Here is a 24,285-nt window from a genome sequence, read left to right as displayed (position 1 = left end):
AATGATTGCGTGAAACTTGAAACGTTTCAAAAAAGATTTACAAGGATGGTGCCAGGGTTGGAGGATTTGAGCTATAGGGAAAGGCTAAACAGGCTGGGGCTGTTTTCCCTGGAGTGTCGGAGGCTGAGAGGTTATAGAGAGACCTTATAGAGGTTTATAAAATCATGGGGGGCATGGAGAGGGTCAATAGCCAGGGTCTTTTCCCTGGGGTGGGGGAGTCCAAAACTAGAGGGCACAGATTTAATGTGAGAGGGGAAAGATTTAAAAGGGACCTAAGGGGCAACTTTTTCTCGCAGAAGGTGGTGTGTGTATGGAATGAGCTGCCAAAGGAAGTGATGGAGGCTGGTACAATTACAACATTTAAAAGGCATTTGGATGGGTATATGAATAGGAAGGGTTTGGACGGATATGAGCCAAATGCTGGCAAATGGGAGTAGATTAGGTTGGGATATCTGGTCAGCATGGATGGCTTGGATCAAATGGTCTATTTCTGTACTGTGACCCTATGGCTCTGACAATAGACTCTAAAATCTTACCAACAATGGAGGACAGGCTAACCTGCCTGCAGTTTCCTGTCTTCTGCCTCTATCCCTTCTTAAAAAGGTGTGTTACATTCGGCATTTTCCAGTCCTCCGGGTCCCATCACCAGCAACGCCTCTGCAATCTGCTCAGCTATCTCCTTCAGACTTCAGGGTGGTGGCCCCTCTGGTCTGGGTGAGTTATCCACTTTCAGACCTTGCAGGTACCCCAGCACCTTCTCCTTAGTGATGGCCACTACACTCACTCCTGCCCCTCACTCTGAGGGCTTCTAACCAAGATCTTTGCTCCTTCTGACTCTCCAAGTTATAGAATACCTACAGTGTGGAAACAGGCTATCCCACCCAAACCACAACCCCCTACCCTCTCATCCTGCATTTCCCCTGACTAATGCTCCTAACGTACACATCCCTGAACTCTTATGGGCAATTTAGCATGGCCAATTCACCAGACTTGCACAAGTCTGGACTGTGGGAGGAAACCCACACAGACACGGGGAGAATGTGTAAACTCCAGACAGACAGTTGCCCAAGCTTGGAATTGAACCCGGGTCCCTGGCAGTGTAAGGCAGCAGTGTTAACCACTGAGCCACTGTGCCGCAAGTGAATGCCATAACTCAGAGGATGATCACCTTGGTGCAGTCACTGAACGGTAAACGAGACCCGTGTAGATTGGTAAGGGTCAGAAACTCACCCACATGGTCTCCTGAATCTGCCAAGTGTAGCAATGCAAATGAAGACAAAACTTCAGTTAGAACATGAGAAGCTAGAGTAAGAGGAGGCCATTCAGCCCCTCAAATTTGCTCTGCCACTTAATACGATCAGGGCTGGTCTCATCGGCCACAACCCCACTTTCCTGCCTGCTCTCCATAACCCTTCAACCCATTACTAATTAAACATCTGTCCATCACCTTAGGTCCCAACAGCCCAGAAAGAGGCCTTTTGGCCCATCAAGTCTTCACCAACCCTCCAAAGAGGATCCCATCTCGACTGAACACCTCCCACCGAACCCGTATTTCTCATGACCAATCCACCTAACCTGCGCATCTTTGGACTGTGGGAGGAAACCGGAGCACCCGGAGGAAACCCACACAGACACGGGGAGAATGTGCAAACACCACACAGACAGTCGCCTGAAGCTGGAATCGAACCCAGGTCCCTGGCACTCTGAGGTGGCAGTACTATCCACTGAACCACCACTGACCTGGCATCTTCCACTCTCCCAGTTGGTGAATGCCACAAATTCAAAACCCTCTGACAGAAGTAATTTCTCCTCGTCTCTGTTTTAGATCTGCCATTCCCTTACCCTAAAATGATGGCCTCTCGTTCTAGAATACCCCTCATGAGGGGGCATTCTTTGTATATCCACTTTATCAATCCCCTTTAACATCTTATATCCCTCAATCAGATGTCCTCTCATATTTCTAAACTCAAGGGAGTCTGGACCTAAACTGCTCAATCTCTCTTCAGAAGATCACCCCCTTCATTGCTGGAAAAAATCCAGTGAACCTCCTCTGAACTGTTTCTTGAACTCAAAGCGTAATCGAGTGAACACTTACTCCACACATGGAACAGGGCCAACTTACTTTCAATTTATTCATGGGATATGGGCTTCGTTGGCAATGCCAGCATTTGCTGCCCATCTCTAACTACCCTTTTGAAGGGGGTAGGGAGCTACATTGGCAACCTGCTGCAATCAATTGGATCTCTGCAGCAGTTTGGTGCAACAGAATGGCTCCTGAGGTCATTGTGGAAGGTCATTAAGAGTCAACCACCTTGCTGTGGGTCTGGGGTCACGTGTAGGCCAGACCAGATAAAGAGGGTGAAATAAGCCCACCGAGGCCGGTTTCCTGTCACCAAGTCACCCTTCATTTACACACGGAGAGTCCTTAACACTGATCCAGTTCCCTCAGAGCCAGCTCTCAGAGTGAAGAGAAGCTCTGACCCTCCTGTTTATATCTGTCAGCCAGGGTTCCCTGATTGGGCCAGATTAACAGCCCCCATCAGGGAACTCATATTCTATGTCCACCCGGCTGACCTCGTTATAGTCACTACATGGGACAGATTTTTTTTTCCTAAAGGACATTAGAAAATAAGACGAGCTTTTCCAACAATCGATGATACCATCACTGAGACATACTTTCAATTGCAGATTTATTCATCAAACTGAAGCTCCAATATCTGGCATAAGGGGTTTGAAATTGGTACAGAAATGATTTTTTTTGGAGAATGAGGGTACTATCTCGTGCTTCAACATCTGCTTTCCCAGGACTTCAATGTCCTTGGTCCCCTCAGCTCCCTCGGTTTGCAGATCTCCAACCTTCCCCAGGGATTGAGAGTCCGGTTCCCAATGATTGCTTCCTGATCCTTTCCAAGCCTTTTAAATCTGCTTCTGGGCATATGGTGTTAACATATTTAATTAGCAGAGCTAAATCCTTAAATTAAAGGAAGGCCTGACCTCACTGGCCTTAGAATTGCTGAGTCCAAAGCTCAGTCCCCACTCCACCCAGGAATGGCGACATCTAGTGGGGTATTTGTCAGTCACGATCTTCTCCTCTCCCCACCCTAGCACCTTTGGACTGTGGGAGGAAACTGGAGCACCCGGAGGAAACCCACACAGACACGGGGAGAATGTGCAACCCACACAGACACGGGAGGGGAGGGGGGGAAGTGTGATAAAAGCAATTTGGAGAATCCATGGCACCGTTTGTCAGACTGGCGACCAGACTGTAGGCATTCTCACCATTTCATTACACCGTCCCAGCGAGAAGTGCTCAGATATGAAAGCAATACAGTCGCCATCCTGTCAGACTGCTAAACAAATCGTGAGCTTTTCAATTAACAAGTAAAAGTAACGATTTATCCCTGAGGTGGGAGACAGTCAGCTCAATGGTCAGATGCGCTGCTCCTCCTGAGTTCGGGAATATTTGGGAAGAGTTTAGTATGTTCCCTGAATCTTTTGGTTCTTCCAAAATTTTAAGCATCAATTACTATAGCGTCCTCCCACTGGCCAGTTTATATCTTCCAAACAGGAGACATCATGACAACCAACATCCCCAAAATGTTTCACCAATAGTTCAAGACAGGCAAAAACAAAGGGTCCGTCATGAGCAAAGACACAGGATTTATTCTCGTCCAGTCTGGAATTGAAATGTTCAGGAATCTTTAAACCAGTTGGCTCAATGTTTCCCCACTGATGCTGAACTTTTTACTTATTGTCCATCGCTAGTTACTCTGGATGATCAAGTACGTTAGCGCAGTTACCCAGGTACGTTAGCGCAGTTACCCAGGTGGAGTGATAGGTGGGTACAATATCACTTGCTTGTTAAAGCACAGAAGGAGGCCATTCAGCCCACTGTGCCTGCCTAGGTTCTGTAACCTAGTCCCAATCACATGCTATTTCCCTACATCCCTGAGCACTACTTCTATCCAATATACATTGCTTCCTAGACTTATCCCATAAACTACCAGATTCATTGAGTTCACATGGGTTCGGATAGGATTTGAGCTCATTATGTCATGGATTTTAACCCAGCAGTATAGCCACTAGGCCACACTACCCATATGAAAGACCCCATTTCATATGACCCTGGTGGGCAAACACCAAATGGCTACTGATGCCAATATGGGTTTTATCTCTCCAAGCTCCACTATGTAAAAGGACAAGGACACTAGACATAAAGTCCAACCCTCAACCTCCAAGCCACCCTCCAAGTTATGCTCTACTTGATCTGGACTGTAACCACTAGCGTCACCTGGAGAAGGGCCCGAAACTCTTCCATAGTGACTGCAATGAAGAAAGCAAACTGCTTCTCACTGCAGTACCAAGAGACAACTATGTGATCGACAGTGACACCCCAAAGAATCATCAGCAAATACATAACCCGTTAGGTACATTGAAAGGATTCCTGTGAAGTCTTCAGGAACTAGAGGAGAGATTTCTACCAGAAAGGAATTAAGAACACTCAGCCCAAGAGGTTTCGAAGGTCTAACCCAGATTGTGTGATTAAAGCCGCCCGAAACGTGACACTGAAGTTATGTAAATAAAGCCAATACGTACATGGAGGCTGGACATAGAAGGGAACTTATTCAAGGTTGAGCTGGTCATGCAGCCTGCAAACTGCAAATTAAAAGGAGTTGTTAGAAGGGTTAGTGCAAGAAGCAACAATGAGAATGAGTATATGAAACACGTATGGAAGGGCATCTCCATCCAAACATCTTCAAGGCAGGTCTCAACATCACCTTTGGAAGTATTACACTGTTCATTCATCCTATCAGCACTGGCTCAACCTGATGGGAAAGGCTATCAGTTTGGTTTAAGACCCATAAGTTCAATGATTAGATAACTCTTCTCCCCACGATCCATCTCCAGCGCAAGTCAAGACTATTGGATCCAGGTCCAAGGTCAGTGAGGAGAGAAAAATGTTGGAAAATCCCACTTTAATCAATTTAATTAACTGAGAGCAAGTTCTGTACTCCACTGACCATGATAATGGTACCTGGGATCCATCTAGCTCTCCCAAGAGGTGCTCGGATTTGAACGGGATCCAGATCCCTTGTGAGCACATGCCCTGAGTCAAAATTCATGGTATCAGCTGGGAATCTGTTCCAAGATCTACTGTGCACCAAGAAATGACCACCCTGGCCTAACCACACCCATGTGCATTTTACTACCATCAGGGCCTTTCCTTGCTTGTGCCTCCCCAACTCTTCCCACACGGATTCTACACCTTCCGACTCAATATCACTTCTTGCTGTCGATTTAATCCCATTTCTTACTAACAAGCCAACTCCGCTCCCTCTGTCCGTCTGCCTGTCATTTTGATCAGACATGTATCCTTGGTTCCCAGCCCTGGTTCCCTTGCAGCCATGGCTCTGTGATACCCACACCACGTCAATCGCAGGATGGGGGCATCACTGGCTGGCCCAGCAATCACTGCCCATCCCAGAGAGCAGTCAAGACTCAACCCTATCATTGTGGTTCTGGAGCCATTGGCAAGTCAGGCCAGGTAGGATGCTCCTTCAAAGACATTAATGAACTAAATGGATTTTTCCTGACAATCGTCAACATTTAACGTTGGACTCTTAATTCTAGATTTTTATTGAATGTAAATTCGATCATCTGGGTTGCTGGATTAATTATCTAGCGATAAGACCTCGAGGTCATTTCCTTCTCTTCAAATTTGCACACAGCAAGCTCCCACAAATGGGACAGTGGCCAGACCATCTGCTTTGGTGATATGGATTGGAGAATAAATAGTGACCTAGACTCCACGGAAAGCTCTCCTATTCCTCCACAAAATAAGGTCACGGAATTTCCTACTTCCACTTCATGGAGAACAAGAGCAAGGAGATAATGTTGAACTCGTACCAGACACTTGTTAGACCTCAGTTGGCGTGCTGAATTAACATTAGAGTAGGATGTGCATTTGTGAGCACCACATTATCAGAAAGATATGAACACATTGGACAGAGAGTCCAGAAACCATTGACACGAAGGGTTCCAGGGATGAGAAACTGCAGAGATGAGGATAGATTGAGGAGGTTGGGACTGTTCTCCCTGGACAGAAGGCTGAGAGGAGATCTGATGGAGGTTTTCAGCATCATGGGTGAGCTGGAGAGAGTAGACAGGGAGAAGTTCCTGCTCGAGAAAGAAACAAGAACAAGAGGGACATAGCTGTGCAAACGAAGCAAGGGTGATGTGAGGAAAACACTTTCTCACTCGGCGAGTAGTTAGCGTATGGAAGGCACTGACTGGAAAAGTGGTGGAGGCAGGTTCAGCTGAGGAATTGGATGATTATTCCGATAGAAATGGTGTGTGGGGCTGTGGGGACAAGACAGGAGATTGGTATTAGGGAATAGAACCGGAACAGGCCTGAGGGGCCAAGTGGCCACCGTTACAGCGAAACAATTCTATGATTCTTTGAACATTTCCTCCCAACCTCAGCATCTCTGACAGCGTAGCACCTCCTTCAGTCACAGAGTCACAGAATCATCAAGGTCGATAACTTCTCCCATTTGCCTGCATTGGGTCCACATCCCTCCATACCTCTCCCATCCATGTACCTGCCTGAATGACAAAATTGTACTCACTTCCACCACTACCTCTGGCAACTTGTTCCAGTCACACACTACCCTCTGTGTGTGCCCCCAGCACCCTTTTGTATCTCTCCCCTCTCACCTTAAATCAATGCTCCCCAGTTTTAGACTCCCTGACCATAGGGAAAAGCTAGCTACCTTATCTGTGTGTCTAATGATTTTATAGACCTCTATAAGATCCCCTACAGTCCAGGGGAAAACAGGACCCAGCTATCCAGCCTCTCCCTCTAACTCAAACCTTCCAGTTCAGGTAGCATCCCAGTAAATCTTTTCTGCGCTATTTCTAATTTAATATCATCCTTCCTATCGGAGGAACTGCGGGCAGAGTTGATGTTTCCCTAGTGGGGGATTTGGAACATGGAACCTTGTGTCTCAGTGTGTGAAAAGATGAACTACAGGTGAAATTGAAACAGAAAACACTATTACGAATGTGGCTGAACCAAAACTGATTACACGGCCTCTATAACAAGGCTGTCTGTGAAAGCTTGCTGTGTGCAAATTGGTTGCTGCTTTTCCTGCAACAACACTTCAGAAGAGTTTCATTGGCTGTAGAGATTTTCAGGATGTCTTGGAAATGTCAATCCTTTTCCCCACTTCCTGTGGACGACGTTTTTAGCTGAGATTTCACTGCATGAGCGCTGGGGTAATCAACTGTTCTGTAATGTTGGGTTATTAATCAATGACGAGGTGTTTGACCAGAGCAGAGATTAGACACAAATTGAAGCTGATGGCAATGTAAGTTAATAAATTTCACGGCACTCCACAAGCTTTGTTTTTTTCTTCTTTATGACTTCCTGTGTCCACTTAATCAATAAAATCAAACCGAAAGCAATGAAGAGTAACCAGGCATTGTCAAAAAGAGACACAGAAACATCAAACGGCACATCTTTGGTTCAAAAGACTGAGTTGCACTGACAGAGATGGATTCGAGCCTCAGCAGAGATAAATCTGGATATCACAGACAAACAGAGGGCCAAGAATAGTTCTGTTTGAGAATGGAAGGATACACTTACCTGGCTCGCAATCAGAGGTTGCCTGTCATCGATATCAATCAGCACATCATCCCGGAATGAGGGACTTCGTTCATCTGCAGAGAGAGAACAGACAGTCCAAGCTAACGGCTGCCTCCCATTTACACTCACATGAAAGCACAGCAGTGCCACCACTGGTGGGAAGGCGGCATTACAACGTGACTAGTTTACATAGAAAGTTCCCATTCTGAATACGGGCAAAGACATTCAGGCTGGAAGAAGAAGAATGGGATTTTTTTTTTAAAACTGGGTTTGGTTTTCAGTGGGACATCATGGCCCAGATATCCCTCGCCCTTGAAGCTTGCATCACCTCAGGATATAGAGTAATGCTGGGAAAAGTAACTTGTTATTGGAACATTCTGGTTGGCACTCATCAGGACACAATCACAAGAACACCAAATCTCAAAAGCAATGACAATTTATGTCACATGAGTAGATGAGTAGATTACTTACAGTGTGGAAACAGGCCCTTCGGCCCAACAAGTCTACACCGACCCTCGCAGAACAACCCACCTACGTTTATCCCTTCACCTAACACAACAGGCAATTTAGCATGACCAATTCACCTAACCTGCACATTTTGGGACTGTGGGAGGAAACCAGAGCACCCGGAGGAAACCCACGCAGACACGGGGAGAATGTGCAAACTCCACACAGACAGTTGCCTGAGGCAGGAGTTGAACCCAGGTCTCTGGCACAGTGCCACTGTGCCACCCACAAACATGAGTACATGAGAAAGCACGTGGATTCTGATTGGTTGAGGCATTGTCATGGAGAGTGTGTCAGGGAACAATTACCCCAAAGGAAGAATAAAGTAGAACCCTAAAGCTTTCTACAGGTTTGTGAGGAATAAAAGGATGACTAGGCTAGGAATAGGGCCAGTCAAAGACAGAAGTGGGACAGAAGGAGATTGGTGAGATGCTAAATGAATATTTATCCTCTGTCTTCACTCAGGAAAAGGAGAATGTCATAGAGGAGGAGACTGAGATATGGGTATTAGACTTGAAAGGATTGAGGTTAGTAAGGTGGAGGTGTTATCAATTCTAGAAGGTGTGAAAGTAGATAAATCCCCTGGGATGGATGGGATTTATCTGAGGATTCTCTGGGAAGCTAGGCAGGAGATGGCTGAGCCTTTGGCCTTGATCTTTGAGTCATCATTGTCTACAGGTTTAGTACCAGAGGAGTGGAGGATTGCAAATCCTGCACCCTTGTTCAAGAAGGGCAGCAGAGATGACCCAGGGAATTATAGACCAGTGAGCCTTATTTCTGTTATAGTAAAGGACTGTAAGAGATAGGATTTATAATCACCTCACAAGCAACAACTTGATTGGAGATAGTCAACATGGTTTCGTCGAGAGCGGATCGTGTCTCACAAGTCTTATTGAGTTTTTTGAGAAGGTGACCAAGCATGTAGATGAGGGTAGGGCAGTTGATGTGTTATACGTGGACTTCAGTAAAGCCTTCGATAAGGTTCCACATGGTAGGCTGATGTAGAAAATGCAGACGCATGGATTTGAGGGTGATTTAGCAGTTTGGATTAGAAACTGGTTTTCTGAAAGGAGGCAGCGAGTGGTGGTTGATGGAAAATATTCAGCCTGGAGTCTGGTTACTAGTGGTGGCTTATGCTCGAAACGTCGAATTCTCTATTCCTGAGATGCTGCCTGGCCTGCTGTGCTTTGACCAGCAACACATTTGCAGGTGTGCCACAAGGATCTGTTTTGGGACAACTGCTGTTTGTCATTTTTATAAATGACTTAGACACAGGCATAGGTGGATGGATTAGTAAATTTGCAGACGACACTAAAGTTGGTGGAGTAGTGGACAGTGTGGAAGAATGCTACAGGTTGCAGGGGGACTTGGATAAACTGCAGAATTGGGCTGAGAGGTGGCAAATGGAGTTCAATGCAGCTAAATGTGAGGTGATGCACTTTGGGAAGAATAACAGGAAGGCAGAGTACTGGGTCAATGGAAAGATTCTTGTTAGTGTGGATGTGCAGAGAGATCTTGGTGTCCATGTACATAGATTTCTGAAAGTTGCCACCCAGGTTGACAGAGTTTATTGGTAAAGGGATTGAGTTCCAGAGATGTGATGTTATGCTGCAACTATACAAAACGCTAGTGCGGTCACACTTGGAATATTGTGTACAGTTCTGGTCCCTGTATTTTGGGAAGGATGGGGAAGCATTGGAAAAGGTGCAAAGGAGATTTACCAGAATGTTGCCTGGTCTGGAGGGAAGGTCTTATGAGGAAAGGGACTTGGGTCTGTTCCCATTGGAAAGAAGAAGGCTAAGGGGGGATTTAATGGAGACATACAAGATGATCAGAGGATTAGGTAGGGTAGACAGTGAAAGTCTTTTTCCTAGGGTGATGACATATAGCTACCAATTGAGGGGTGATAGACTTAAGACAGATGTCAGAGGTAGGTTCTTTACTCAGAGAGTGGTAAGGGCGTGGAATGCCCTACCTGCTAATGTCGTCAACTCAGGGAGGCGCAAACAATCCTTAGATAAGCACATGGATGATGATGGAATAGTGTAGGGGGATGGGCTTAGATTAGTTCACAGGTCATTGCAACATTGAGGACTGAAGGGCCTGTTCTGTACTGTATTGTTCTATGTTCTAAAGCTTTTGGTTCAACTCAATATAAGGCAAATCAATTCTAATTCAACACAGAGCAGTAGAGCATAGGAAGAGGTGCTTTGGCCCACATGCCTGTGCTGAACATGATCCTAAACTAATCCTACCTGCTTCAGCATGGCCTATGCCCCTCTATTCCCTGCCTGTTCATTTGTCTGTCTAAATGCCCCTTGAACATTTGTATTGGCCCTGCTTCTATCCCCACCCCCCCACCCCTGCCAGTGCATTCCCACCCTCTGTCGAAAAAAAACGTGCCTCTCACAACACCTTTCGACTTTCCCCCTCACCATAAACCTACGGGTAGGTGCCGAGTCGCCGCGGCAGGTTCACTGCCGATGATTAGCCACTGCCAGTTCTCCACCAGCGTGTCTCCACTGGGGTGGTTTGGCCTTTGGAGAGTATTCACCATCGGAAACATATATACGTACTGATTGTTTCCCCACCCGCCTGTTCTTTGTTACTTCCCAGCCCCCTTTATTTATCCAACTACATACTACATATTGATAAAAAGAGGTAAAATAAATATTATTTTATCGGTTTATATATAAAAATGAGTTACAAACTTTAACCAGAAAAAGGAAATATATTTTAAAAATCTTTATAATGGTAGTAAAATCTCACATTAATATTAAACAATGACATTTTAGTTCATTTGATAGTTATGCGCTTTTTATTTATAAAGATAAAAGCCAAAGCAATTATTGTTTTTGCTTTTAAAGTATAATCAGGATCAGTGTGGTATTGACGAGTTGCTCCAACTGCAGCAATGTGTCTGTACATACTTTGTACCAAATGAAGGAAACAGTCCCTAATTCTAACTTCAGCAAAACATTCTCTCACAGCACTGAGAACTGTCTGCTTAAAGTCACAATGGATATACTGTGGTCTGGGATTAGGTACCAATGATGTCACCATTTCAAACATGCATACATACGTTGAACGCTGCTTATTTGGATGGTCAAAGAAGTCATCATATCATCATAGTTGGTAGGGAATCTTGGATACATCATTTAGCAGAATCGACGTGGTTTGTGGATGGTACGTTCAACATAGCCCCTATCTTATTCTTTCAGGTATATTGTATTTTAGCAAAAAAGACTTGATAGGCCCCATCCAATATTGTATATACTTCTATTTGCGGTGGCGAATCGTCTTCAGTGGCCAATGGGCAGTGGCTAATCGGTGGTGGCGAATCTGCTGTGGCGAGTGGTCCCATCCTGAAACCTACACCCCCCAGCCCCCCAGTATTTGACACTTTTACCCTGGGACAAAGTCTCCGACAGTCCACCCTATCCATGTCTCTTATAACTTTATATCCTTGTATCATGTCACTCCCCAACCACCATCCCCCACCACCGCAGCCTCCAATGCTCTCAAAGAAAACCTACGTTTTCCTACAGTCCTTCCTTTTCACTGGAGTATAGTTTTGCTGAGCACTTTGAAAAATTGCTTTGAAAGTCCTCCATTGCTCATCAACTGTCCCACCATGAAGTCTTTGTTTCCAGTCTACTTTAGCCAACTCCCACCTCATCCTACTTGTGTCTCCTTTGTTTAAGCACAGGACCCTCGTATTGGATTTTATCTTCACACTCTCCATCTGTATTCTAAATTCAACCATACTGTGATCGCTCTTTCTAAGAGGATCCCTAACTATGAGGTCATTAATTATTCCTGTCTCATGACACAGGACCAGATCAAGGATAGCTTGCTCCCTCGTTGCTTCGAGAAAACTATCGCAGATGCACTCAAAGACCTCCTCCTCAAGGATACCCCGACCAGCCAGATTCGACCAATCAACATGTAGATTAAAGATCCCCCATGATAATTGCTGTACCATTTTTACAGGCATTAGTTATTTCTTTGTTTATTGCCAGCCCCAGTGTGATGGTCCCAGTGATCTTTTCTTTGTATGATTTCTAATTGCCACCCAAACCTTATTCTCCCTTGAACCTGCCTCATCCCTCAGCACTGAATCAGGAAAGGAGTAGGCCACTCACCCGTCTCAGTCGTTCAATAAGACTGTGGCTACTCCTTCAACTCCAAGTTTGTTTTACTATTGATGTGGCATCACTGGCTAGGTCGGCATTTACTGCCCGTCCCTAATTGCCCAGTGGGGAGTTAAGAGTCAGCCATGTTGCTAAGGGCCTGGAGTCACGTGTAGACTAGACCCACAGCAATGTGGTTGACTCTTAACTGTCCTCTGGGCAATTAGGGAGTCACATGTAGGCCAGACCAGGTAAGGATGGCAGATTCCTTCCCACCAGCACATTAATGAGCCAGAAGGTTCTTTTCTTCCCCTGAAACAATTTCATGGTCACCATGAGACTCTTTATTCCAGAATCCACTGTCTACCATGGCAGAATTTTAACGTCAGATGCCAAGAACATTATTTTGGGTTTCTGGATTAATAGTCTAATGATCATACCAGAAGGTCACTGGTCTTCCCACGTCCATTCAATGATCTTTCACCCCTTTGCTTCTCAAGAAACTCTTCCTTAAACATTCTCAATGATTCTGCTTTGACTGCCTTTCGAGGACACGAGTTCAAAACACTCAAAAAAATGGTTCTCCTGATCTCTGAATTATGTAAATGATGGATTATTTTAACGGTGCCCTCAAGTTCTAGAGTCTTATTTCTCTTTGTGGTCATCGGCCACTTCGGCAAACAGCTCTTTGGTCCCTTCATCATTTCTATCATTTGTACAAACTTGTGGTCCCAGCACTGACCCCTGTGGCACACTTGGTACCAATCAAAAAATCTATTCTTCCTGGTAACCAGCCAATCTACTGTCCACGTTTATATATTACCCTTCACACCATGAGGTTTTATTTTCGACAATGAGCTTCGACGTGGCACGGTGGCACTGTGGTTAGCACTGCTGCCTCACAGCGCCAGAGACCCGGGTTCAATCCCCGCCTCAGGTGACTGACTGTGTGGAGTTTGCACATTCTCCCCGAGTCTGCGTGGGTTTATTCCGGGTGCTCCGGTTTCCTTCCACAGTCCAAAGATGTGCGGGTCAGGTGAATTGGCCATGCTAAATTGCCTGTAGTGTTAGATAAGGGGTAAATGTAGGGGTAGGGGTATGGGTGCGTCGCGCTTCAGCAGGTCGGTGTGGACTTGTTGGGCCGAAGGGCCTGTTTCCACACTGTAAGTAATCTAATCTAATCACAGACGTGAGCTCTTATCAAATACCTTCTGGAAATCAAAATACACTCCATACACTGGTTCCCCTTTATGTACTGGACAAGTTAATTCCTCAAAGGGCTCCAATAAATTAGCTAAACATGGCTTTCCTTTCACAAAAGCATGTTGACTCTGCCTTAAACTCCTCTACATGCCCTGCTCACTTACTTTCAATAGTATCTTCTCTACAGAGGATGTTAAGCAAGCTGGCCTGTAGTTTCCAACTCTGAGTCTCCCTCCGTTTCTGAATAGGAAAGTCACATTCATTGTTGCTGCCCACCTTAGTTATCAACCATGTTCTGGTCAGTCACTGCTACCTCTAGGTCTGAAGGGTATGGGCTCACAGCCACTCCAGAAGTCCTTTGAGTCCACCTGGTGCTCATTGAGGGTGTGCTGCACTGTCAGAGGCACTGATGTTTTTGCATATGATGTTACACAAAGACCATATCTATCCTCTCCAGGAGATCGAAAACATCTGCTGGTATCTGTAAAATTATAGGGAAGTCCTCCATGTTGTTGTAGATAGTGTGTGTGTGTGTGTGTGTGTGTGTGTGTGTGTGTGTGTGTGTGTGTGTGTGTGTCTGTGTGTGTGTGTCAGAGTGTGTGTGTGTGTGTGTGTTTGTGTGTCAGAGTGTGTGTGTGTGTGTGTGTGTTTGTGTGTGTGTGTGTGTGTGTGTGTCAGAGTGTGTGTGTGTGTGTGTGTGTGATCACATAAACGGAAACAATCTCATTGATGAGGGACTCAGTCTCACAGGATAGAGAGAGAAAGGACACAGATTAGATTCCCTACAGTGTGGAAACAGGCCCTTCGGCCCAACAAGTCCACACCGACCCGCCATACCCCTACATATACCCCTTACCTAACACTACGGGCAATTTAGCATGGCCAATTCACCTGACCCGCACATCTTTGGACTGTGGGAGGAAACCGGAGCACCCGGAGGAAACCCACGCAGACACGGGGAGAATGTGCAAACTCCACACAGTCAGTCGCCTGAGGCGGGAATTGAACCCAGGTCCCTGGCGCTGTGAGGCAGCAGTGCTAACCACTGTGCCACCGTGCCGCCATCAAAGTGTCCAGGCCCGAAAATGATGGCAGCAGGGTCCCTAAATCTGCAGTCCCTAAATCCACATTTCTGAAAGGTTATCAGTCCCATACCCCAGAGTTTTCGGCCCAACTTTAACTCTGGCTGTGGCTCAGTCTGTGCACTGTGACGCCTCCCTGTTTGGTATAAACCTTGCCGCTCTCCTTGCATGTCCATTGGAAAGCTGAGAGTCCTCTTACCAGACCGCAGGGCAGCAGCAGAGTCCCTCCTCTCTGTGTAAGGATCACAGTAGAAATCTGCCAAGGACCTGATGGTGCACTGTCCGACAACAGGTCGTCTTCCAAACTGCCTGTTATCAATCACCTTGACAGTGATGGGCGGACAGTACAGCTCCTCTTTTGGTAAACGCTAGAGGGGGGGGGGGTGTGGGAATCAATTAAAAAAAAAGATTTAAAGCATCAGTGAAATCTCTTCAGACAGTTTCTGCCCTCCTACATTGTTCAAAGTTACCTTCAGCAACAGCACCTCACCTTTCAAAGGCATTTTACAGCATTCTGGACTCCAGGCAGAATTCCACAATTTCATATCTCAACTATTCCTCCCATTGACTTCAGACAGCAAGGCTGAGAGAGACAGATTGCTAATCAGTTCCGGGATCAGGAATTATGGGGAACAGGCAGGAAAGAAAGTGGTGTTGAAGATTACCAGACCAGCCATGACCTCGTGGAATGGCAGAGCAAACTCAGTGGGCTGAATGGCCTACTCTCCCTGCTTTGTCTTGTTATTAACTGCTCTTGCAGTTTACACCTCCTCTGGACCTATCTCTGAGGTTGTTGCTGTCCCATTAACATCTCCTTTTGTCTTACACATTATCCCTTTCGTGATTCAACTTAGTCATAGATAGAGTCATAGAGTCCTACAGGACGAAGGCAGGCCCTTCAGCCCAGACTGACCAAAATGGCCGTCCATGCTAACCCCATTTCCCTGCACTTGGCCCATATCCTTCTAATCCTTTCCTATCCATGTATTTGTCTAAGTGCCTTTGAAATGTTATTAATGGCATTTACCCACTTCCCGTTGGCAGCTCATTCCATATGCGTACCACCCTCTGTAAAAAAATGTTGCCCCTCAGGTTCCCTTTTATTCTTTCCCCTTGAACCTTAAACTGATGCCCTCTAGTCCTTGATTCCCCAACCCTGGGAAAATTCACCCTCTCGTGATCTTATAACCTCGATAAGATTCCTCCCTCAGCCTCCCACGCTCTAAAGAAAAAGTTCTCACTTGTCCAACCTCTCCCTATAACTCAGACCATTGAGTCCTGGCAACATCCTTGTAAATTTCTTCTGCACTCTTTCCAGTTTAATAACATCCTTCCTATAGCAAGGTGACCAAAACTGAACACAATACTCCAAGTGCAGCCTCACTAACATCCTGTACAACTGCAACATCACTTCCCAACTTCTGTACTCAGTGCCCTGACTGATGAAGGCCAGTGTGCCAAAAGCATTCCTCACTGCTCTGTTGACCTGTGACTCCACTTCTCCTGGGTCACAGACATTCCTTTTACCTGTTTCTACCCCTTACTATCCCAGTTGCCCTGCCCTCATACTCATGGAAAGTGAATGACACCTCTAACGTCCCCCAGTTATAATGAAAGGACATCAACTGAAATGTTAACTCTCTTCACAATTCATTTCCCCTTTATACTTTCACGGTATATGGGCATTGCCAACATTTATTGCCCATTCCCAATTGCCCAGAGGGCAATTAAGAGTCACCCACCTTGCTGTTGGTCTGGAGTCATATAGAAGGCCAGACCAGGTAAGGACAGTAGATTGAAGACCATAAGAAACAGGAACAGGAGTGGGCTGTTCGGCCATTCAATAGGACCATGGCTGATCCAACATTTCTCACATCCACTTTCCTGCCTTTTCCCGCGATCCTTGATTCCCCGACTGATCAAGCATCTATCTCAGCCTTAAATATACACAAGGACTCTGCCCCCACAGCTCTCTCTGAGCCAAGTAGTTTCAAAGACCCACAGCCCTCTGAGAAAAGAAATTCCTCCACATCTCCATCTTAAATTGACGCACCCTTATCCCAAAACTATGGCCTCTGGTAGGAGACTCCCCCATGAGGGGAAGCATCCATTCTGTAAGTAACTTGCCAAGCCCCTTAAGAGCCCAATATGTTTCAGCAAGGTCACCCCTCATGCTTCTAAACTCCACTGAGTAGATTCCTAACAGATCCCATTTTTCTTCATAGATCAGCCCTCCCATCCCAGGAAGGGTGGTAAACTTTCCACCGTACTCCCTCCATCACCTGAACTCCTTCCTCGCTAAGGATTGTTGGAATACAGGGACAGCTTACCACCTCCATGAACAGGACGGACGTGCTGAAGTTTGGGTTCTTCTTGGCATTTTTAATGACTGAGGACTGCACCATCTGACCTCCACATTCCACGATGAGGCTGGGAGAAGACACACTCGCTAGTTGGTAGCTCTTCAGGTTCCTCAGACCCCAGGCTAGAACCTGCGGGAGATTCACAAGCCATCAATAAATGAGAACAATGGTGTGGTCCTAACCGAACCACCCTCAGACTGCGTGGCTGTAGTTTGAACAGGAGAGATGAGGAGAGGCAGGAAGAGGCTGCTGTACTCTATAAGCACCAGCATGGACCCGTCAGGCCGAATGGTCTGTTCCTATGCTGTAAAATTCTATGTAAGGATTACAACTGCTCCTGTTGATTACAAAAATGAATCTCACTGACCAGGCTAGCGTTTATTGCCCATCCCTAATTACCCAGAGAGCAGTTAAGAATCAACCACGTTGCTGTGGGTCTGGAGTCACGTGTAGGCCTGACCAGGTAAGGATGGCCGTTTCCTTCCCTGAAGGACATTAGTAAAACAGATGGGTTTTTCCCAACAATTGACAATGGATTCACGGTCACCACGAATTCCAGCTTTTTATTGAATTCAAGTTCGACCATCTGTCATGGCGGGATTTGAATTCAGGCCCCGAGTACATTACCAGCGATAGTACCACTAGACACAATCCTTGAGAGACAAGGTTAATCCACCTGATGAACCAGCTTTGGGAATATCTAATAGTTGTACTGAAACTGAATTAGAAAAGGAATAAAGTGTAATAGGAAGGGAAAATGGGAAAGACGTGGTAATATTGTGTAATATTGGACAACGGGATGTGAGGATCCACTAGGAGCAGCACTGGGGTTGGTTTTATCCATCATTTATCGAAACAATGCAGACTCCTGCATTCAGAAAGACAGCTTCATCATTTATGGATAACACAGCGTTTGGGAGTATAGTTGACGCAGAGGAAGACTGCAATAAAATGTAGGGACACATGAATAAACGCGCAGACTGGATACGATTGCTCTAGTCTGATCACTGATGCTTGTACATTACTTGACTGCTTTAGTCTGTGGATGGAGCATTAGTAAGGGTACACTGTATGGAAAAGATGGCTGACTCACAGTGAAGACCCTGGGGAGATCTGGGAGTTAGCAGAGACATTTTTCATGCTAAGACTTCTGAAAGGTTCTGAGATGTTTAAAGTTCTATAAATAAACTCTTTGAATTTAGAACCTGAGCCATAATTGCATTGTTCTGAGTAAAAGCAGATAAATGACATATGTCAAGAACACAAACCTTACTGAACATTAACCTCAGTATAGAAATATGCGAGGCAGCATAATTTGGTATGATGCAGGAGGGTTTCAGGATGTTTGGAGAATAGATTGGGATATAGGAGCTGGGGATGTAGATGTCTACATTTCACTAACAGCACAGTTTAGGAAGGCCATTGAAAAGCCTGGAAATCAATACTAGAATTAGAAATCATCAAAATTAAATTGAACTTGTGTAGAAATTGAATTGAATCACATCTGAACAGTTCTCGACTCTATGTTATTAAGAAAAGGAGGGAGAGGATTTGGAGGTGGTTGGTAATGTGACACCAGAACTGAGAGCTTATCTTGATCAGGACCATTTTCTCTTGAGAACTGAGGAGACTGTGGAGTGACCTGACCTGTTGGCGATAAAGTGGAGATGATACTGACGCTCTGGTCTGAACCTTGATCCAATATAAACAACCCAATCCAATCTTGTTGATCCGCCAGTGAAAGAGACAGACTTGTGAACACCCACCTCAATGGCAGTACGTTGCAGAATGGGTTTAATCCCCTGAGGCACCATGTAGATATTGGGTTCCCGCTGTGGGGGTGGGTAAGGCAGGTCTGTATCATCCTCCTAGTGAAAGGTGGCAAAGAGAGAGGAATTAGTGGGGTCAGGGGGAGGTCCCACTCAGTGAGGTTACGACATGCTCAAAGCCGACGTGCAAACCAGAAACGCAGACATCCAGGGTGGGGGCAGCAGGGTTACAAAGCAGCTCATCACTACATCCAGGTTTGTTACTGAGCAGCACTGTCCAGGTAGGACAGAAACCCCCACAGCTCCCACACACAGGCAGCATACACACCCACACTCTCACACTCACACACACTCACACACACTCACATACTCTCACACACACTCACACCCACACACTCACACACACTCACACACACTCACATACTCTCACACACACTCACACCCACACACTCACACACTCACACCCACACTCTCACACTCACACACTCACACACACACTCACTCTCTCACACCCACACTCTCACACACACTCACACCAACACTCTCACACACACTCACTCTCTCACACCCACACTCTCACACTCACACACACTCACACACACTCTCACACACTCGCTCTCACACCCACACTCACACACACTCTCTCACACCCACACTCTCACACTCACTCACACACTCACTCTCTCACACCCACACTCTCACACACACTCACACACTCACTCTCTCACACCCACACTCTCACACACACTCTCTCACACCACACACTCACACATTCAATCTCTCACACCCACACTCTCACACACACTCACACACACACTCTCACACACACTTACACACTCACTCTCACACACCCACACTCTCACACACACTCATACACTCTCGCACACTCACTCTCTCACACCCACACTCTCACACACACTCACACATTCTCACACACACTCACACACTCACTCTCTCAAACCCACACTCTCACACACACTCACACCAACACTCTCACACACACTCACACACTCTTACACACACACACACACCAACACTCTCTCACATCCAAACTCTCACACACACTCACACACTCACACCAACACTCTCACACACACTCACACACTCTTACACACACTCACACCAACACTCTCTCACATCCAAACTCTCACACACACTCACACACTCACACCAACACTCTCCCACACAATCACTCATTCTTTCACACCCACACTCTCACACACACTCACTCTCTCACACCCACACTCACACACTCATTCACTCTCTCACTCCCACACTCTCACACACATTCACACACTCACTCTCTCACACCCATACTCTCTCACAAACTCACACACTCTCTCACGCCCACACTCTCACACACACCGACACACTCACTCACTCTCTCACACACAATGACACACTCACGCACTCTCTCACACCCAATCCCACACTCTCACACTCGTATGCATACACCCGCTCACTCTTTCACATCCACTCCCACACTCACACTCTCTCACACCTACTCCCACAATCTCCCACACTCTCACACTCACACTGACTCTCTCACACTCAGACATTCTCTCTCTCACATGCACACTGTCTCACACTCACACTGACTCTCTCTCATACTCCCACTCACTCTCTCACACTGACTCTCTCTCACACTCAGCCAAACTCTCTCACACACTCACACTGACTCTCTCTCTCACACGTATTCTCTCGCACTCATACTGACTCTGTCTCACACTCACTCTCTCACACCCAGTCCCAAACTCTCACACTCATACTGACTGTCTCACATTCACTCTCTTGCTCCCACTCACACTCACACAATCTCTCACATCCACACTCTCATACCTACACTTCCACATAAAGTCTCACACACTCACTGTCACTCTTACACTAGCGCACACACACAATCTCTGTCACACACTTACACATACACAGACACATAGAAACAAACAGACACACACTCATGCAAGGACAGATACACTTTTACACACAAACTTAAGCACACTCACGTACACATATAAACACACACACTGACACAAATGTTCAGACATGCATTTGTGCTCTCACACATGCACACTGAAGCACAGACACACACACACACACTCACACATACACACACTCACACAGACGCACACAATCACACACACACACATACTCACACAGACACACACAATCACACACACGCAGACACACACACAAACAGGTGCAATTAACATACACCTGCAAATGTGTTGCTGGTCAAAGCACAGCAGGCCAGGCAGCATCTCAGGAATAGAGAATTCGACGTTTCGAGCATAAGCCCTTCATCAGGAATCCTGATGAAGGGCTTATGCTCGAAACGTCGAATTCTCTATTCCTGAGATGCTGCCTGGCCTGCTGTGCTTTGACCAGCCAACACATTTGCAGCTGTGATCTCCAGCATCTGCAGACCTCATTTTTTACTCGAAGCAATTAACATACACACAAACACACACACACATACAGACACACATGCACTCACATACACACACAAACACACGCACTCACATACACATTCAGACACATACAGATACACACACAATCACATACACGCACACATACAGACACACATACACACTCACATACACACACACTCAAAAACACACTCACACACATACAGACATACATATACCCACTCATGTACATAAACACTCACAGACATATATACACACCGATAAACCATGGTGCAGAGACAGAGTGGAGCAGTAAAATGAAGCAAAGATGGCGGGGGAGGTGGGGAAGTGGGAACAAGATGCAACCACAAACTAGATACAGAACGAGAATGAGAAGGAACAGGAAGGGCAGTGCACATGGAGGACAGAACAGTCAGAGGGGAGACAGTAAATATAGAAAAAAGCAGGAACGATAAATGGGAGAAGAGGAAAATGGGGGAGAATGAGATACCAAGACTGACCAACAGAGAGTTAGGTATCGGAGACAATGTCTTGTTTAGTTAAAGAGTGAGGGCATGGTTATGATTTCAGGGCGGCTCAGGGAGCTATCAGGCAGGATTCATGTCACCATATACTTCCCCTCCAATTCATTGCTCACCCAGTATATTGAGACAAGCAATGACACAGAGTATTAAAGGGTAAATACAGATACAAAGGGCTAGGAAGAAGGTGAGCAGATATACCCATCGGAGCAGACCCTCGCAGAGGAAATCCGGGACGAGGAGCTGAATTGTGAGGAGATTTTTGGAGGGAGGAAGCAGAGAGAAGATTGTTAGACCCACCAGCAAAACAACAGGCACAGGAAACACCAAAGAGAAATCAATCCTGGAGAAATGGTGGACTCTTTCAACATGCGGACCGCTCAAAACTGGTACACCCCTCATTCCACCATCCTCAGTCCTATATCCCTCACCCCTCGTCCTCCTCAGCCCTCGACCTTCCTCGTCCCCCTCAGACCTCTACCTCCCTCATTCCCTCAGCCCTCTATCTCCCTCATCCCCTCAGCCCTCTACCTCCCTCGTCCCCCTCAGCCCTCTACCTCCCTCATCCCCTCAGCCCTCTACCTCCCTCAACCCCTCAGCCCTCTACCTCCCTCATCTCCCTCAGCCCTTTACCTCCCTCATTTCTCCCTCAGCCCCCTACATCCCTCATCCCCCTAAGCCTTCTACATCCTTCTGTCCTCTCAATCCTCCATTCCTCAACTTTCATCTACTCAATACTCCATCCGTCATCCCCCTCCTGCCCTCACTCTTTCACCCCCTCAGTCACAGAGTCACACAGCAAGGAAACAGGCCCTTCGGCCCTACTTGTCCATGCTGACCAGGTTTTCTCAGCTGAACTAGTCCCATTTGCCAGCATTTTGCCCCCATCCCTCTCATCCTTTCCTATACATGTACCTGCCCTAATGTCTTTTAAATGTTAAACTGTCCCTGCATCTACCGCTTCCTCTGGCCATTCTAACTTGCGGTCAAATGGGTTTCCTCTTGCAGATTTCTCCACAAGGGCAGGTGACATGGAACAGTCCAACTCCTTGGAGCGTCCCTTGGCAGCGATGCCAGGCCCATCCGGAGACAGGTAGAACCTCAACACGTAGTGACACTTGGTGTTTGCGTACCGAGTGTCTATGCACAGTTTGATGCAGCCACACACAAAAAGGTGGTTATCAGGGTGATGGAGACATTGGGTACCTTCTTCCCCTGCCTTCATACATGGAGTCCCTATGGACACGGTTTATCTTTGACCTCCAGAGAAGTGGAAGGTGAAACTCGAAATGTTAACTCTGCCTTGTTAGCCCAGAACCGCCGAGTGTCTCCTGCAATCTCTGTCCTTGTCCCTTGTCATTCAATGGTGTTACCATCACCAAATTCCCCCCTACCAACATCCTGGGGGGGTGGGGGGGTTACCACTGACCAGAAACCCAACTGGACTGGCCATGGAAAGACAACGACTACAAGAGCAGGTCAGACCAGAGTAACCCACCTCCTGACTCCCCAAGGTCTGTCCACCATCAAAAGCTTCCCATTTCTCAATCCTCCTTCCACAAAGACCAACCTCCCATCTAGAGAATCCATCTCCCAGGCCCGCTGTCAAGGAAAGGCCGCCAGCATTCTCAAAGATCCATCCCACCCTGGTGATGTTTTTCTACAACCTCTACCATCGGGGAGAAGGTACAGAAGCCTGAACATACACACCAGCCGGTTTCTACCCCACCATTGTTAGAATACTGAATGCGTCGCTGGGCAAAGCACAGCAGGCCAGGCAGCATCTCAGGAATAGGGAATTCGACGTTTCGAGCATAAGCCCTTCATTCCTGATGAAGGGCTTATGCTCGAAACGTCGAATTCCCTATTCCTGAGATGCTGCCTGGCCTGCTGTGCTTTGACCAGCAACACATTTTCAGCTGTGATCTCCAGCATCTGCAGACCTCACTTTTCACTAGAATACCAAATGGACTCACAAACTCTTAACATTCGCCTGTACCTGTGTTTTGTTTATGCCTCTGTTTACCTGTTATTTACTATCTATGCTACTTAACTTGGTGATCCGCCTGTATTGCTCACAAGATAAAGCTTTTCATTGTTCCTCAGTCCACGTGACGATAAATTCTATTCAATTCAATTCTGCCAGCCCTCTATCCTTTACCCCTCCTCCCCTTCAAAAGTAAATGCAAAGATCTAACTCAGCCCCTTACTGTTCACCAGATTCCACAGGGAGACCACCCCCTCAGGGAAGAAATTCCTCACCAGTCCCAGTTTCGAAGTTGCCCTCACCTCCACCAAACTTGACTCTCCCACCTGGGAGAACCATTCTCAACATCCAGAGAAACTGCTGGAGAAGCTCAGCAGATCTGGCAGCATCACTGTTTCAGGTCCACTGAGTTCCTCCCCTTTCAGTTCTGAAGAAGGGTCATCAGACCTGAAACGTTAGCTCTGCTTTCGCACCATAAGTGCTGCCAGACTTGCCGAGTTTCTCCAGCAGTTTCTGATTTTGTTTCAGATTTCCAGCATCTGCAGTTCTTTGTCTTTTTTTAAAGTTTCTCAATACCTACCCTGTCAAAACCCTTCGAGGTGGGAGACGTAGGCCAGGGAAGGGAACTATAGACCAGTCAGTCTCA

General features: G+C 46.5%; 1 protein-coding gene across 6 annotated transcripts in view; it reads right to left on the bottom strand.

Moving 5' to 3' along the window:
- The window catches only part of dysf (dysferlin, limb girdle muscular dystrophy 2B (autosomal recessive)), a 440,247-nt gene that overhangs the window by 53,390 nt on the left and 362,572 nt on the right, over nucleotides 1–24,285 (bottom strand). For 3 of the 6 annotated variants that reach the window (XM_060835988.1, XM_060835909.1, XM_060836069.1), the window contains 6 exons: nucleotides 21,854–21,895; nucleotides 18,703–18,804; nucleotides 16,904–17,065; nucleotides 14,773–14,941; nucleotides 7,649–7,722; nucleotides 4,597–4,656 (listed from right to left, as the gene is read on the bottom strand). In XM_060835988.1, the coding sequence (XP_060691971.1) occupies nucleotides 4,597–4,656; nucleotides 7,649–7,722; nucleotides 14,773–14,941; nucleotides 16,904–17,065; nucleotides 18,703–18,804; nucleotides 21,854–21,895 (609 nt within the window). The remainder of the gene's footprint in view (nucleotides 1–4,596; nucleotides 4,657–7,648; nucleotides 7,723–14,772; nucleotides 14,942–16,903; nucleotides 17,066–18,702; nucleotides 18,805–21,853; nucleotides 21,896–24,285) is intronic. The other 3 variants (XM_060836235.1, XM_060836318.1, XM_060836158.1) reach the window with 2 other exon arrangements.

This window comes from Hemiscyllium ocellatum, chromosome 1 (genome assembly GCF_020745735.1).
Source record: "Hemiscyllium ocellatum isolate sHemOce1 chromosome 1, sHemOce1.pat.X.cur, whole genome shotgun sequence".
NCBI classification, from domain to species: Eukaryota; Metazoa; Chordata; class Chondrichthyes; order Orectolobiformes; family Hemiscylliidae; genus Hemiscyllium; species Hemiscyllium ocellatum.
Note: the sequence above shows the minus strand (reverse complement) of the source record. Positions and strands in the feature narration are given on the sequence as shown.